The sequence below is a fragment of the Euprymna scolopes genome, chromosome 28 (assembly GCF_053919585.1).
Source record: "Euprymna scolopes isolate OS-2025 chromosome 28, ASM5391958v1, whole genome shotgun sequence".
Lineage (NCBI taxonomy): Eukaryota > Metazoa > Mollusca > Cephalopoda > Sepiida > Sepiolidae > Euprymna > Euprymna scolopes.
Window position 1 is genome coordinate 30,768,643 of NC_136509.1, and position 15,142 is coordinate 30,783,784.

At 33.0% G+C, this 15,142-nt stretch overlaps 1 protein-coding gene across 3 annotated transcripts in view; it reads left to right on the forward strand.

The window, feature by feature from the left end:
- LOC145249553 (katanin-interacting protein-like) overlaps positions 1-15,142 on the forward strand; it is a 648,058-nt gene that overhangs the window by 44,904 nt on the left and 588,012 nt on the right. For all 3 annotated transcript variants that reach the window (XM_080111227.1, XM_080111229.1, XM_080111228.1), the window contains exon 7: positions 7,136-7,273. In XM_080111227.1, the coding sequence (XP_079967353.1) occupies positions 7,136-7,273 (138 nt within the window). The remainder of the gene's footprint in view (positions 1-7,135; positions 7,274-15,142) is intronic.

Consider the following 15,142-nt stretch of genomic DNA (forward strand, 5'->3'; position numbering starts at 1 on the left):
ATCGTTGTTTTTATGAGTTTCACATTTGAGGAATTATTTTCTCATTTATCTTCGTATGTTCCTCTGTGTATTTCCCTCGCATTTTCAAAAGATTGACATCATACTCCTATTTACAATCTTAAAAAAATATTTTTATTGCATATTTCATATCGCTATGACGTATGCAATTTAAAAAAAAGAAAAAGAAAGAAAAACAAGAAATAGATTTTAAGATACATCCATTCAATCTACACTTTTAATTATTGAAATGCTATTTCAAACTTAAGCCTTACCGACTGACATAACTGCTATTTAAAACAAAATTCTAACAGATCAATACAAATGATATTTCAAACTTAAACATGACAGACCAATATATTGCTAGTTAAAACATAAGACTGACAGACCGGCACAAACACTATTCTAAACTTATGCCTGACAGACCGACATAAATGCTATTTCAAACTTTAGCCTCATAAACTGACATGTTGCTACTTCAAGCATAAAGCTTACATAAATGCTATTTCAAACTTAAGCATGACAGACTGACATAAATGATATTTAAAACATAAAGTTGACAGACTGCTACAAATGATATTTTAAACTTAAGCCTTATATACCTACATAAATGCTATTTAAAATATAAAGCTTATAGATCGACACAAACACTATTTCAAACTTATGCCTGACAAACCAACATAAATGCTATTAAAAAATTTTGACATTCTATAGGGTTGTTTGGGCACATCTTCAATAAGACATGTCTATTTAATCTATAAGTTTGTTATGATGAAAATACTATTTAGAATTGAAGACCAAAATGTAACAGATGGACAAAGTCTCTTTAAAGGATGTGAGGATGAATCTGAAAAAGAATTGCTTTTTATATTAAGAGAAATGTAGAAAACTGTATTTCTTATTTTTTGTTTTGTTTACTTATTAAGGCCAAAAGATAGATAATAAAATCATATAAGACTGATCGACATCTTATAGGGATGCTTGGACACATCTTGAATAAGCTCATTTAATTTTTGTGTTTAGTTCTGAAAATACTATTCTATTTAGGACTGAAGACGAAAACAGGACAGGCAGACAGAGCCACTTTTAGATATGTGAGGACAAAAATAATTTATTTTTTACGAATAATGCACTGCTTATCAAGGCCAAAAAGCATTTGAGGAAAAGGTTTAGTGAGATGGAGGGATTGTCAGTTGAATGATGAAGAATATTATGAGAGGATTAAAAATGATGAATAGGATGAACAAAATTTCATTACTTATAAGGACAGTTTATGACAGGTATTTGTTGACATTGTAGTTAAAGGCAACCATGTTGTAGACTACAGGAAAGCAGTCCCACGTTAATGTATTCTACAGATGGGGAATTCCTAGAAAGAAACTCTGTTCATTAAAGTTTCAGCCAATGTTAAGCATATAGAGGAAGAAACAAAAGTTGTTTTCAGTTGTGATAGGAAGATGCGCGGCGCCTGTTGTGTGAATGTCCTTACAAGGAGGAAACGGACTGGAGCTCAACTGAGCACCTGTCATAGAAATATGTGCTCGTGTTTTTCTTAGTTCTCTTGCAGCTTGTGCGGTAAGATCTGCGATTGAGTTTGTAAGCTCTAGAGACGCATCAAACATCTCGATTGCAACGAGGGAGCTGGGAATAAAATCATCTATGCTTGCGTATCTCTTGTGGATTAGTGCAAGTTACGAGCAGGCCTCAAAAGTCATCGGAGAAAACATCAAGGAAATGGTAGTCTTCCAGAAAGTGGTTGTACTGATATTCTGCCATCTTTTTCTCTCACTATATACAGGGTGACCCAAAAAAAAACAGAGGACATTCAATTGTTTTTCTGAGCATTTTACAGTCAACGGAGAAAAAAAGGCCCAAGACCCTAGTGTTTTGATGTGATGTTTTGAATATAATAAACTAGTTATGACCAAAGTTTCATTTCATTCGGACAAAACACTAAGAAACGGGGCCTAATTAGAGTTGGAGCCCGTTTTTTTTAATAATTATATTGTTTTTACTAATGAGTCACCAAGTATCAAGATTTAAATGCACTTAAGGATAAAAGTTTATGAGATGAATCGATTATTAACTCAATGATGAATAATATCATGGGAGGATTTAAAACTATGAATAGTATGAACAACGTTTAATTATGAGGTCGGTTTGTGGTAATTATTTGTTGACGTTGAATTTCAAGACAACCTTGTTATAATCTGTAGGGAAGCAATTCCCTGGTGATGTTTCCCACAGATGAGAAGTTCTTGGGGAAAAAATCTATTCCAAGAACCTATTATTTTTTTTAAACTAGAAAAAAATCTTAAAATTGAAAAAAAGCAACACTTATGTTTATATCTGCATATATTCACTGATAAACGACAAGCCTTAAGTGAGAACACAAAACATGTAACATTGTACAGAAAATGATATACGAGAGGAGACAAACAGGCATGAATACTGAAGAACAAGCCCCATCTTCAACGAAAAAAGCACATGTTGCCAGGGTAAAAATAGAGACCTATGCATTAACAGTGAATGAGTAAATACAGGGTGGAATAATAAAATTGTTGCTCTAGAAAAGACGACATGATTCCATTTCCATTTGATGAAAACCGTTTTTCTTTTTTTTGTTGCAGACCATGTACTTATTGACCAGTTGTGTATTCCAAGAGCGATAGGAGCATTCTTTCATGTCTGAAAATGACACAATGTTCAACGAGTGAGATCAGAGATGTGCCGCTGTACAACTCAAGGCTCTCTACTAATCCAAGTTATGACAATAGGACCATTGCCAGCACCCTCAAAATGCATCACTGGATTGTCGCAAATAACAGGGATGTGCCCAGGGTGATGAAAACAAAGTTTCTGGTCATGGTTATGGTCTTTGGTGTAGTTTCAAGTGAGGGCCACATCCGAAGCCAGCTTGAAAGTCAACAGCATGGTATACCTGGATGTGCTGAAGAGTGTGATGATCTGCTGGTGCAATCAGGTGGCCGCTGGCAGACCCTGGGTATGGCAGCAGGACTCTGCGCTGGCCCACAAATCCAAAGAGACCCAGGCTTGGCTTCAGAAGGAGTTCTGCAATTTTGTACTTTTCTCTCACTAGACCTCCCTCCTCCTCTGACCTGAACCTGCTGGACTACTTCGTTTGGTCATACGTTGAGAACATCACCAACATGACCTCCTACAACACCAAAGCCAGCCTGATCCCCACCATCCACTGATTATTCGCCGAGCTCCCACTGGCGCTTGTGGAAAAAGCATGCTCTCAGTTCCGGACCCGTATCGAGGCTGAAGGCAACTACATTGAATAGATGTCAGCTCTACTACATAATCAAGTTACCTGAATTGATTTTTCCAATAAAGTTTTAAGATAAAATTACAGTGTTATTTTCTTTAGGGTGACAACTTTATCGTCCCACTCTGTAGTATTATTTTTTGTTTTCATAGAAATCGTTCCAAACAAGGCCTAAAGACACTTGATCTTAGGAGCTAAAAAATAAATGCTATGTCAGTGTCAAAAACTAGCTAAGGATAAATATATCAATAGATTCCAACCCAGAAAACAGGTATTCTTCTCCCTTTGTCAGAAATATCACTCATGGAATGTGAGGGCTAAAAGCCAACTACTTTATATTGCATGTTTCTGAAAGTCGCTACGACTGCCATTAGAAAACATGACCTAGAGATAAAACCTGCTAAGATTTTGGAAAGTATACTCAAAGAAAGAGCTGAACAACATGTCCATGTGCTGCTAAAAGCATGCCAGAAAGAATGCAAGATGTTATCTTAAATTCCACTTTTGTGTAGAAAGAAAATAGAGAACTATGCATTAGCAATCAGTAAATAAATAGTACATTACTTTGTATTGTATGTTCCTGAGAGTCAGTGCAACTGTTACCAGAAGACATGACCTAAAGGGAAAACATACTAGGATTTTCTCCTAGGAGAATCTGAACAATATGTACTAGAAAGAAAAATGTCCCCCTAAATTGCGCTTTTGTGTGAATGAAGTGTTTTTAACTTACAAATATAGGAGAGTGTCTTCTCTAATGTTGGCCAGAAATAATCTAATGCAAATAGCCCAAGATATAAATTCAAGGGAGATAATTTTCTCCCAGTTTTGCTAACACTTTTATTAAGCTATCAAAATGAAGGCGAAAGATGTACAATTTGTACACTCTCCATCAAAAATGACAAGAAAATCATTACGCTTTGCTAATGTTTGTATTAATATTCATATAAAATAACATCTGAATCGGTGAAATTAAAAGAAGAAGAAAAAAAAAAGAAACCAAAGAAAACATCTCACAATGAAAAAGTTGAAAAAAAAAGAAAAAAAATATTTGATGAATATGAGTACGAAGATTGGTTAATGTAATTTATTTTTCAGCATTTTTAACGATGGGTATACACTTTTATAGATATACTAGCAGATGTACATGGCATTGCTCAGTATTAAACGTAATGTTAAATTCCTTTAAAAAATGAAATAAAAAAAAAAAAAGGAAAGACAACTAGCATTTTTGTCGTGAGTAAGACGGATATTCCTTATTTAGTTCCATTATAAAATTTGTTTTAAATTCATTCAATCTATCTTTTGGCATGCTGTTATGTCTTGTCTTCAAATCAAAACAAATAGTTTTATTTTGGTGTCTTTAACTTCTTCCCCCCCCCCATTTTTGCTGATTAGGCGACTATGTTTAAAGGACAAAACCTTTGTCAAATTATTGTCAATACTTACTGTCAATTTCAATAAAATGAACATTGTTTCCGAAACGATCGTACAATCAAATTTATTTTGTTTGTTTTTCCTTTTGAAACTGATTTTTAATTCACAATTATGAATCGTTTTACTCAATACACACACACACATATATATATATATATATGATTGTTAATATTTATTTTAAAATTATTGTTATAAAAACGCCCTTAAAGAAAATAAAGTTGAGCCCTCTTTAGGGAATTACGAAAAATCGGTCAACCTAAGCACAAATGCAACATACCAACTTTCTGTTGTTGAATACGCTCTTACTATTTATTGTTCATGCCCACTGACTTGGAATTTATAGGTATTTAATTCCCTTCAATTTCTGTGTTAATTTCTGGCAACATGGAGGTAAAATACCAGCCTACGAACTCAATGGTGACACTGATGATTGTGTAAGCATGAAACATGAATATCTGTAGGTATAAAAATATTTGTTAATATTTATTTTAAAAATATTAAGGCCACAGAGGAGACAACCCAGCAAAAAAAAAAAACCTTAAGCAAAATTCATCCCAAAGTGGCAAAACTAAAGCTGGCCTGTCAGGACACTATATGTACAGATGTAGGTAAATTTGGGCATATTTTATTGATTTGAAAATATAGGTATTTTTTTTTTTTTTTTTTTTTACTAATTGTCATAAAATTTAAACCATAGAATAGTATCTTTAAAACATCTGCAAAATTTCATGTAGTTTCATCCCATAGAACCTAAGATATGAGCATTTCAATATTCAATTTAGCTACCAGTATCCATATATACATATATCCATATATCCATATATATATTGATAGATATAGATATGCAACCTTTTTTGATAATTTTATGAGTTTCAAATCTCACCGATTATTGATCAGAATTTATTAAATGAAAGCTCGTTGGAAGGTAATCTGAATTGTGTAATCGGCCATGCAACATTTGCCCTTAAGGTTGCACATTAAGGTAATCATCTATCATCAGGAGCCTATTTTTGGCACTTTTTTACATCCATAAAATTTTTCAATTATAGTCATTTGTTTTCCTAGTTTTGCACATGAATTATAAAATATCTGATATTTTCACAAAACCTCTGACCTTGATGGAGGAAGACTAAAACTTTCTGCTATGATTTCAAATGATCTGAAATAACGGCAAGGGGACACTTGATTCTAAATATTTCTCATATTTCCCCTCTTTGATTTTCATGCTAAAAGAAAATTTCACATTGTTATAAGGATTATTTGATACCGGAGATATTCATAATCGTACCCTATTTCCAAAAGAGGGGAGATATAACATATGAGAAATATTTGGAATCAAGTCTCCCCTTGCTGTTATTTCAGATCATTTGAAACCACACCAGCAAGTTTCAGTCTCCTCTCCATCAAGGGTAGAGGTTTTGGGGAAATAGCAGATACATATATATATATATATATATATATATATATATATATATATATATATATATATATATATATATACATATAAGAATGAGGAATTGAAATTTTCTTCCTTTAATAATTGGTAGGTAGGAAGCGGCTAGACATTAAAAAAAAACTTGTCTTGTCTTCAAGCTTTTTAACATAAAAGACGTTTGTGGCAGATAATAATGAAGACATTAAAAAGAAAAAGAAGAAAAAAACGTATAAATTTGTATAAAAAGGAAAAAGAAAAAGAATTTCATGAAAATAAAGTGCAGGTGAGGGTGGGTTGTCTTAGCAGTTTTGTATTCATTAACTTTTGGGATATATATATTTATATATAATATATAAAAAGCTATATGTCTGTCTGTCTGTTTTCATATTTTCAAACGCTATCTCCTCCGAAACTAAAAGTGTCAGAGCAGCGCTAGGGGTTTCAAATGATTGGATTTTTTACGGGCCATTCTTTTGTGGGGTTTTAACTGGTTAAAATAGTTTTAAGGGGTCAAAAATGGGTCAGAATTGAAAAAATCGTTATACATTTTGTACAGTAATCATAGTTTATTTTTAATTTTTAATCAGTTATATGTGTGTCACGTTGGTACAGTGGTAACATCACCAGCTTTAAATGCTTTAGTTTCAGTTTCGATTCCAGCTGATGGCACCTAAATACTTATTTTTTACTTTTGAAATCAAGACCTTATTAATCACGACTTTAGTTAATATATATGAAATCTGGACAAATTAAAATATCATATTTACTGCTTTGTATCTATGATTGATCTAGAAAATAAATGGATATATGAAAATATATAAAAAAAAACAAGACCCTCTCTCGGTTGTCCATTTTTGTCCATCATGCTTGGATGTCAAAGGTCAACTAAAGATAAATTTGTTCGTAGAGCCCTGCAAGATGGGAACAGTTATCCGAAGAATCCAAATAGCACATATTTTATTTCTTCTATTTTTCAGGAGGCAACAAATCCTCATGAAGATACTGAAATTCTCGCTCCACAACCTCCGAGCAACAGTAAACCTGAAAATAATTACAGCAGATCTCATTACAGTCCACGGAGACAGAAACTCACTTTAAGCATCGCTGACATTAAGGTAAAATCTTTGATTTTATTAATGAATCCTGTGCTGCCCGATAATGTATTTAGTTGCAATTTGTTTTCCTTAAAAAAGAGGGGGGGCATACGAGGTGCCTCCAATAAGTTTATAGATTTTCTTACATATGGGTACTTTTATTGATAGTACATACATAAAACTCTAGTCCCCTTTGAAGTAATCTCCTCTGGCTGCAATGCACCTGTTGTACCGTTTCAACAACTTCTGGAAGGCCCCATGGTGAGCATGTCAATGACCCTCGCCACAGCCTCTTTCATCTCAATTGTCTCATAAAGACAACCTCTAAGATTTTCCTTGAGCTTAGAGAATAACCAAAAGTCACAGGGAGCAAGGTATGGAATTACAGAGAGGATGAGGATGAGGATGAGGTCTTAATGCCCATCTTGGTTATGACGTCTTTCTTTCTGATCTTCTCTAAGCATCCTTAGAACAAACTTTGCGCAAATCTTCCGCATCTTCAGTTCCTTGCGAATAATTGTGTGTACAGTTCCCACACTGACATCAAACTATAGACACACAACGGTCCTTATCCATGAAATTCTTTATTTGGCCAATCATCTTTTGTGTTCTGACTTCCTTACTTCTCTCACACCTCTCATCATTCCTTCACAAACTTCCTACCTTCCTTGAATCTCTTATGTCACTCAAGAACTGATGCTAGATTCATGCAAGATGGTTCAAAAACAGTTTGGAGCATTCGATACATTTCTGTGGTATTTTTTCCATGTTTAAAACAGAATTTTATTGCATATTTTTCTTCCAAAGTGTCCTCACGTTCAGATTGCATTTTTGAAATTTACCAGCTGTGACAATTAGGTTTTAGTAGGGGGTATTCCAATTCCTGTTGTAGCTGTTCATTTGAACCTGAAATCATAAAAATTGACGAGTCATCTCATAAGATGTATAGCAATAACATACCGAATTTACAAGAGTCTACGACAATTTTAAATGCTTGCGCAAAAGTCTGGGACTTATTGAAGGCACCTTGTAACTCGATATTCATCCATACAGAGTTACTTAGTGACATTAAGGTAAACTGTTTACCTATACTAATGGTTTAGCTTTATCTACCCGGCATTGCATGATAGTAATGTTCTGTTTTGGATTTGCCAAACCAAGCTGAACTCAAAATATTAGGTTGAGAAGAAAACTTTTGAAGAATTTTTAATTTTGATTTCATATGATGTATTTTCAAAGAAGTTTTTGTTATAATACTTTTACTTCATATATCATTTTAAAGAGCGTTTTCGTTCTATCTGATTGTTTAAATTGCAATCGTTTTAAAACAATTATGCCTTCTTTTCAGAATGTCGAATATAAGATTAAAAAAAAAGCAAATTCGCACTATTTCAAGCTAGTCTGAAAAGCTGTTGAAACAACTAATGATATCAACAAAGTGTTTGGCTCAGGCATCACTATTGAATGCAATGGTGATTTAAGAAATTTTGTGGCAGCGACAAGAGTCTTGAAGATGATGAGTGCAGTGGTTGGCCATTGGATATTGACAACGATAAATTAAGAGCCTTAGTTGAAGCCAATCCATGGACAACTGTTCGAAAACTTGCTTCGATTTCCAACTACTTGAGATAGATTGGAAAGACAAAAAAAAACTTGATAAATGGGTGCCTCACGAATTAAATGACAACCAAAAGAAACACTGTTAAGAAGTATCATCTTCCCTTCTTTTATGTAACAAGAACGACCCGTTTCTTGACCGGATTGTGACTTGTGATGAAAGTGAGTTCTTTACAGCAATAGGCGATGCTCAACTCGGTGGTTAGATGCCAATGGAGCTCCATGACACTTCCCGAAGCCAGAGTTGCACCAAAAGAAGGTCATTTTGACTGTTTAGTGGTTTGCACCCGGTCTTATCCATTATTTTTTTGAATACAGGCAAAACCATTACAGCAAAGAAATAATGCCAACAAATGAATGAAATGCATCAGAAACTTCAACAACAACACCCAGCATTAATCAACAGAAAAGGCCCAATTCTCCTCTACGTCAATGCCCCACCGCACAATGTTAAACTGACCCTACAGAAGTTGAACAAATTGGGCTACGAAACTCTGCCTCATCCACCATACTCTTCAGACCTTTCACCTACCGATCACCACTTTTTCAAGCATCTCGACAACTTTCTCCATGAAAATCGCCACTAGAACACAAAATTTTTGCATTACTGGCATAAATACACTTGTTTTGCGTTGACAAAAGTGTGATGACTCTGATGGTGCATATTTCGATCAATAAATTTTTGTTTGAGCCAAGATATGTTCATCTGAATTTAAAAGTTAAAACTGCAAGAACCTTCTTGTCAACATGATAACTGATAGTTGCTAAATCTGCAATTAAAGAAAATGAAGTTGTCAATTAAAAGTTAAAAAATACCTTGTATGTTTATTTGAAACTTTCTTAATTTTCCAGAAAATATTTTGTTTGGATCAGAATTATTTTCAAATGGCTGTTTTCGTAGAAATAAAAGAGAGACATAAATTTCATTAAAAAAAATTTTTTTTAAAGAAAAAAACACATTTTTTTCAAAAATATTTTTGTTTCCATAAAAGAGGGACATAAATTTAATTGGAAAAAAATTTTTTTTAAAGAAATAAACACATTTTTTTCAAAAATATTTTTGTTTCCATACAAGAGAGACATAAATTTCATTGTAAAAAAAATTTTTTTAAAGAAAAAAACACATTTTTTTCAAAACTATTTTTGTTTCCATAAAAGAGGGACATAAATTTCATTGGAAAAAATTTTTTTTTAAAGAAATAAACACATTTTTTTCAAAAATATTTTTGTTTCCATAAAAGAGGGACATAAATTTCATTGTAAAAAATTTTTTTTTTAAAGAAATAAACACATTTTTTTCAAAAATATTTTTGTTTCCATACAAGAGAGACATAAATTTCATTGTAAAAAAAATTTTTTTAAAGAAAAAAACACATTTTTTTCAAAACTATTTTTGTTTCCATAAAAGAGGGACATAAATTTCATTGGAAAAAATTTTTTTTTAAAGAAATAAACACATTTTTTTCAAAAATATTTTTGTTTCCATAAAAGAGGGACATAAATTTCATTGGAAAAAATTTTTTTTTTAAAGAAATAAACACATTTTTTTCAAAAATATTTTTGTTTCCATAAAAGAGGGATATAAATTTCATTGGAAAAAATTTTTTTTTTAAAGAAAAAAACACATTTTTTTCAAAAATATTTTTGTTTCACTCAAACATTAGCCAAGCTCCAATCTCTGTCCGATCACCGCAAGGTTGCATCTCTGTGCCTGTTTTACAAGTACTGTAATGAAGTGCACTCAGCTAAACTCAGAGCATTTGTACCTCCTCGTCGTACGTACTCTGAACAAATTCAGCAAGCAGCAAAATCCCACCTCTTCACTGTAGTGGTTTTTAGATGCCGAAAAGCCTTCTACCCTAGTAGTTTCTTCCTTCGGGCTGTCAGACTTTGGAATTCCCTCCCTGCTTTTTGCTTCCCTTAAGGTACTGACATGCAGAAGTTTAAATGTAATGTGAATAGCCATTTCACTACTTAACTCCTTACAATCTCCTGTTAGAGATCCCAAATAGTAACCCCTTATGACAAAGCGAAAATACAATGACAAAAATTAAACAAAAAGCAAAACAAATAACTTTGTATAGACAAATACAAAGGTACCCAAGTCATTTTTTTTTGTTGTCCAAGCACCAAACACCTGCTATCAATGAATCTCTTTCAGTCAAATGTCTGTACACTAGAGATGTTCTCAATTTTTTGTTATCGAACAATTAAATCATTCACCTTTATAAGGAGCTAGAAATAATGGATTATTTGTAATCCTTAGGTTGACAATTTAAACTATGGAACTTCCTCTTTTGGAGGAAGCCGGTTCAACCTACTTAGTTTTTATTTTTTTTAAATTTTTTCTGATTTGGAACAAAAAAATACTGGCCCTAATCATAGCTCTCTCAACTAAATGCTCCCAATCCTAAAAACGTTCTCCATTTTCTGTTGCTGAACCACCGAATCATCTGCCTTTATATTGAGCTACAAATGACAAATCAGTTGTAATCTTAGGCCGCCGGTTCGAGTCAGCCATAATGCATTTCACTTTTTAGTTCAAGGTTTTCATGTACAGCAACACAGGCGATTCTTTGTCGTTTACTTTGAGAAGATTGGCTCTGCTCATATGAAAACGGTTAGAGAATGCTTCCCTACTCCTCCTACTGACATGGAAATCTCCCCTCTGAGGCCCTTCCTTTCGGTTCAGAAGCACGTTAGATCACTGAAGTTATGCAAATACTGAGCCTGGTCAGCACTATTTCCATTTTTGTCTATATAATAAACTATTCCAATCTTTTTATGCTTTCCATTTCATATCTCACACATTTTGCATTCTAATGACTCAGCAAGAACTTGTTTACATTAGACTTGAAGATGACCACATTGTAGTTAGCTGGGAAGCAGGCCAGTGGAATTGAGTTCCACAAGCGGGCAGTTGTAGGGAAAAAAAAAAGCTTTGTTCATAGAATTAATATAATAATATATATTATTATTTGTTTTTGTCTTGGTTGTTATTCTCACGTTTCGCCCGATGTAACTTCCAACCTTCTTCAGGTGTATCTTCTCAAGGGGTGTTGTTGGTGAATGATGGAAAGAAAGGATGGAATATTGTTGCCACATCTGGGCAGGAGCTGCTAGAAAGGACTTGTCCTGCCTTGATAGAGTTCAAAATAGATTTTGTAGCCTAGTAGGAGATGTCCTTTTCTCTTCCTTGCAACCTCTATCTCACAGAAGAGATGTTGCGAGTTTGTCTCTGATGTATCGTTATTTTCATGGAAGGTGTTCAACTGAGCTTCAATCTATGGTCCCCCCTCGCCAAACCTTCACAAGAAACACTTGTCTAGCTGTACACACTATCAATAATTCCCCCCACTCTTTATCTGTGCCTAAACCTAAACGTAGATTCCATGAACAAAGCTTCTTTCTTAGAACTGCACGCCTGTGGAATTGTCTTCCGTTTTCCTGCTTTCCGGCTGACTACAATATGGTTGTCTTCAAGTCTAACGTAAATAAGTTCTTGATGAGCCGTTCTATATAAGTTATCAAATTTACCAAATTTTGATTACTAATGATTACTATATTGTCCAATGTCTACTGTTCATTCTTTAACCCTTATCCTTGAGTGGCCTCTTAGCCTTGATAAGTGGCGATGCCTATGTAAAAAAAAAAAATGGTTGTTAAACATCAAAATATGTGATGTGTTTATCAAGTCGTTTCTATTTTTATTCAGGCCCTTTTTGGTTCGATATAATGTTTTAAATCAATAGGAAGATGGAAACAACTCTAAATAATTTTCCATTTCATAAATACACATTTTGAATTCCTACGACTATAGTTTGTTAAAAAAACATTCTTTCCACAATTCACCAATAAGAGCCATTGTTAAAATACAGTTTTTTTTTTGTTTTTTGTTTTTTGCTCACCAAAACTCTTTCACTCTCTCCTTGTGTTGTGATATTCCATTTTTGTTTAAGACTAGCAGTTCAGCCCGGCTTTGCTTGGGCCCTATGTACTGTTCATAACTTTATGTGCATGTGTATATACATATATATATATATATATATATATATATATATATATATATATGTATAAGTATAAGGTGGTCAGTAGAAATTAGAGCCATTGTTAAAATACACGTCAAGATGGTCGTAGTTTATATCAACCGAAACGTGATGAGAATACCAACCAAGATGAGAACAATTGTCGAAACAATCCAACTTATGCATTTTATGATTCCTCATCTAAAAAATTCAGAATAAAAAAAGTGAGTTTGCAAAACCAGTTAAATAAATAAAAAATAAGACAATATCCAAAATCAGTTTTTTTTTTTTTTTTGTTCACCATAACTCTTTCTCTCTCTCTCTCCTTGTGTTATGACATTCCATTTTTGTTTATAATAAACTATTCCTATTCTTTTATTCTTTGCTTGTTGTATTACCTTTATGGCACAACCATGTTGGCACACTGGTTCTTATTAGAACTCTAAAGTTAAGCAATGTTGAGCCTGGTCAGCACCAGTCAGGGAGAAGCTTCATTAGCCATGTAAAACTCCTAAAAACATCTCAGAAAGAGCTATACAGAACCAGCATTACAGGAACCAGGTCATTATAGAAATGGTCTAATCTCTGTTGATTTTGGAAGGGATGGGAAGAGGGACAAGGATAAAAACCCGGGAGGTAATTATTTCATTATCCACCTGACATATTTAGAATAATTACCTGTCCCGGTAAACAGTAAAAATAAAAAAGGAAAATCATTTTCACTTAAGCAATTACCAATATACCACATTTACTGTACAAACTATCTAACACTTTCATCCTTGTCTAGATTGCTGAATTACTATTAACTGGTTAGAAAGACGCATCATCATCCATTCATCTACTTTGCTATAACAGAGTTGTGGTGTCCACCTTATGGATAACAACTTCCTCTTACTATAAAGACTGGGAGATTATACATCTCAGCGTTATGCGCACTTAGCAATCAGACTTGTTATGTAATCATTTTATGTAGTTGTTGCATTTATTTTTCTTGCGATATATCTCATTAACTGGCTGCCCAGCGTTGCCCAATTGTAAAATATGTGTAAATATATTTAATTTATGCAGATTTCATATTTATTATTATAGAGCCAATTCTCTCTTGATTATTATATTGTGTCCAATATGTAGTAGAATTTTAAAAGTAAAAAGAAAGTATATGATTTGGGTGTCACTAGCTAGAATCGAAACCAAAACATAGTGTTCCAGCCTTAGCCGTTACCATTTGAGGTATTGCCAGATCGATGAGAAATAGTTAAAAATGAAGCAACTTTAACATAAAACTATATATATATATATGTGCATGCATACACATAATATGTTTAATCAACTTACGCCTGCCAAGTTCCAATTTTTTAAAAATTTGACCCCTTAGCAGTTATATTTACCAGCTAAAAAAATAGAAAAGAAGGGTTCACAAAAACTGCAATCATTTGAACTATCTCTGTGACATTGCGTCTCGAGGGAAATGCACTTTGACTTTGAAAAAATGGAGGCAGATAGACATACAGACACACAGATTTTTATAAATTAGATTTCCACTAAATACCAAAGTATGTTTTTCTTCCAGACCCTTAGCAGTCCACAATGAATAGTATTGAAAATTTAGCTATGTTGGTATAATTTTTAAACAACAACAAAACAAACAAATTATCCAATTAAAATGCCAGAAACTTATTAATTTTATTTACATTTTTTTTTGTTTTTTGTGTTTGCAATCAAATTTGTTCAAATTCCAATAATTCTTTGAAAGCAGGATGCTATGTTGATTGATGACAACTTTTTTGTTGATATCAACGTAGCGAAAAAGAAATTAGAAATTCTGTAATTAAAAGTGAAGAATTAATTTACTGCAATACAGAATTAATAAAGGAGAATTAGAAAATGAATTAAAAACTTTAGCAAATATCAGCTGTAGATGAGCAAGCTGTACGTTTTTTTTTTGTTTTTTTTTTTCATTTAAAATAAAAATTTAAAAAATTGTCTCTTTATGATTATAAAACTACTCTCTTTTCATATTATGTTTTCTGAATTTTTTAGATGAAGATCGATAATGTATTATTTGAATTATTTGGACTACTGTTCTCATCTTGAATGTTGCCCTTACAATGTATTGAAAATTTAGTCCCATGTAACGTCTGATCTGCTTTAAGTACATTTTGTCGAACTCTGGAAATTTTGCAACTATGGCTTCCTAAGCAGACCTGTTATAGTATAACCATTAATTATAAATAATGGATTAGAATAA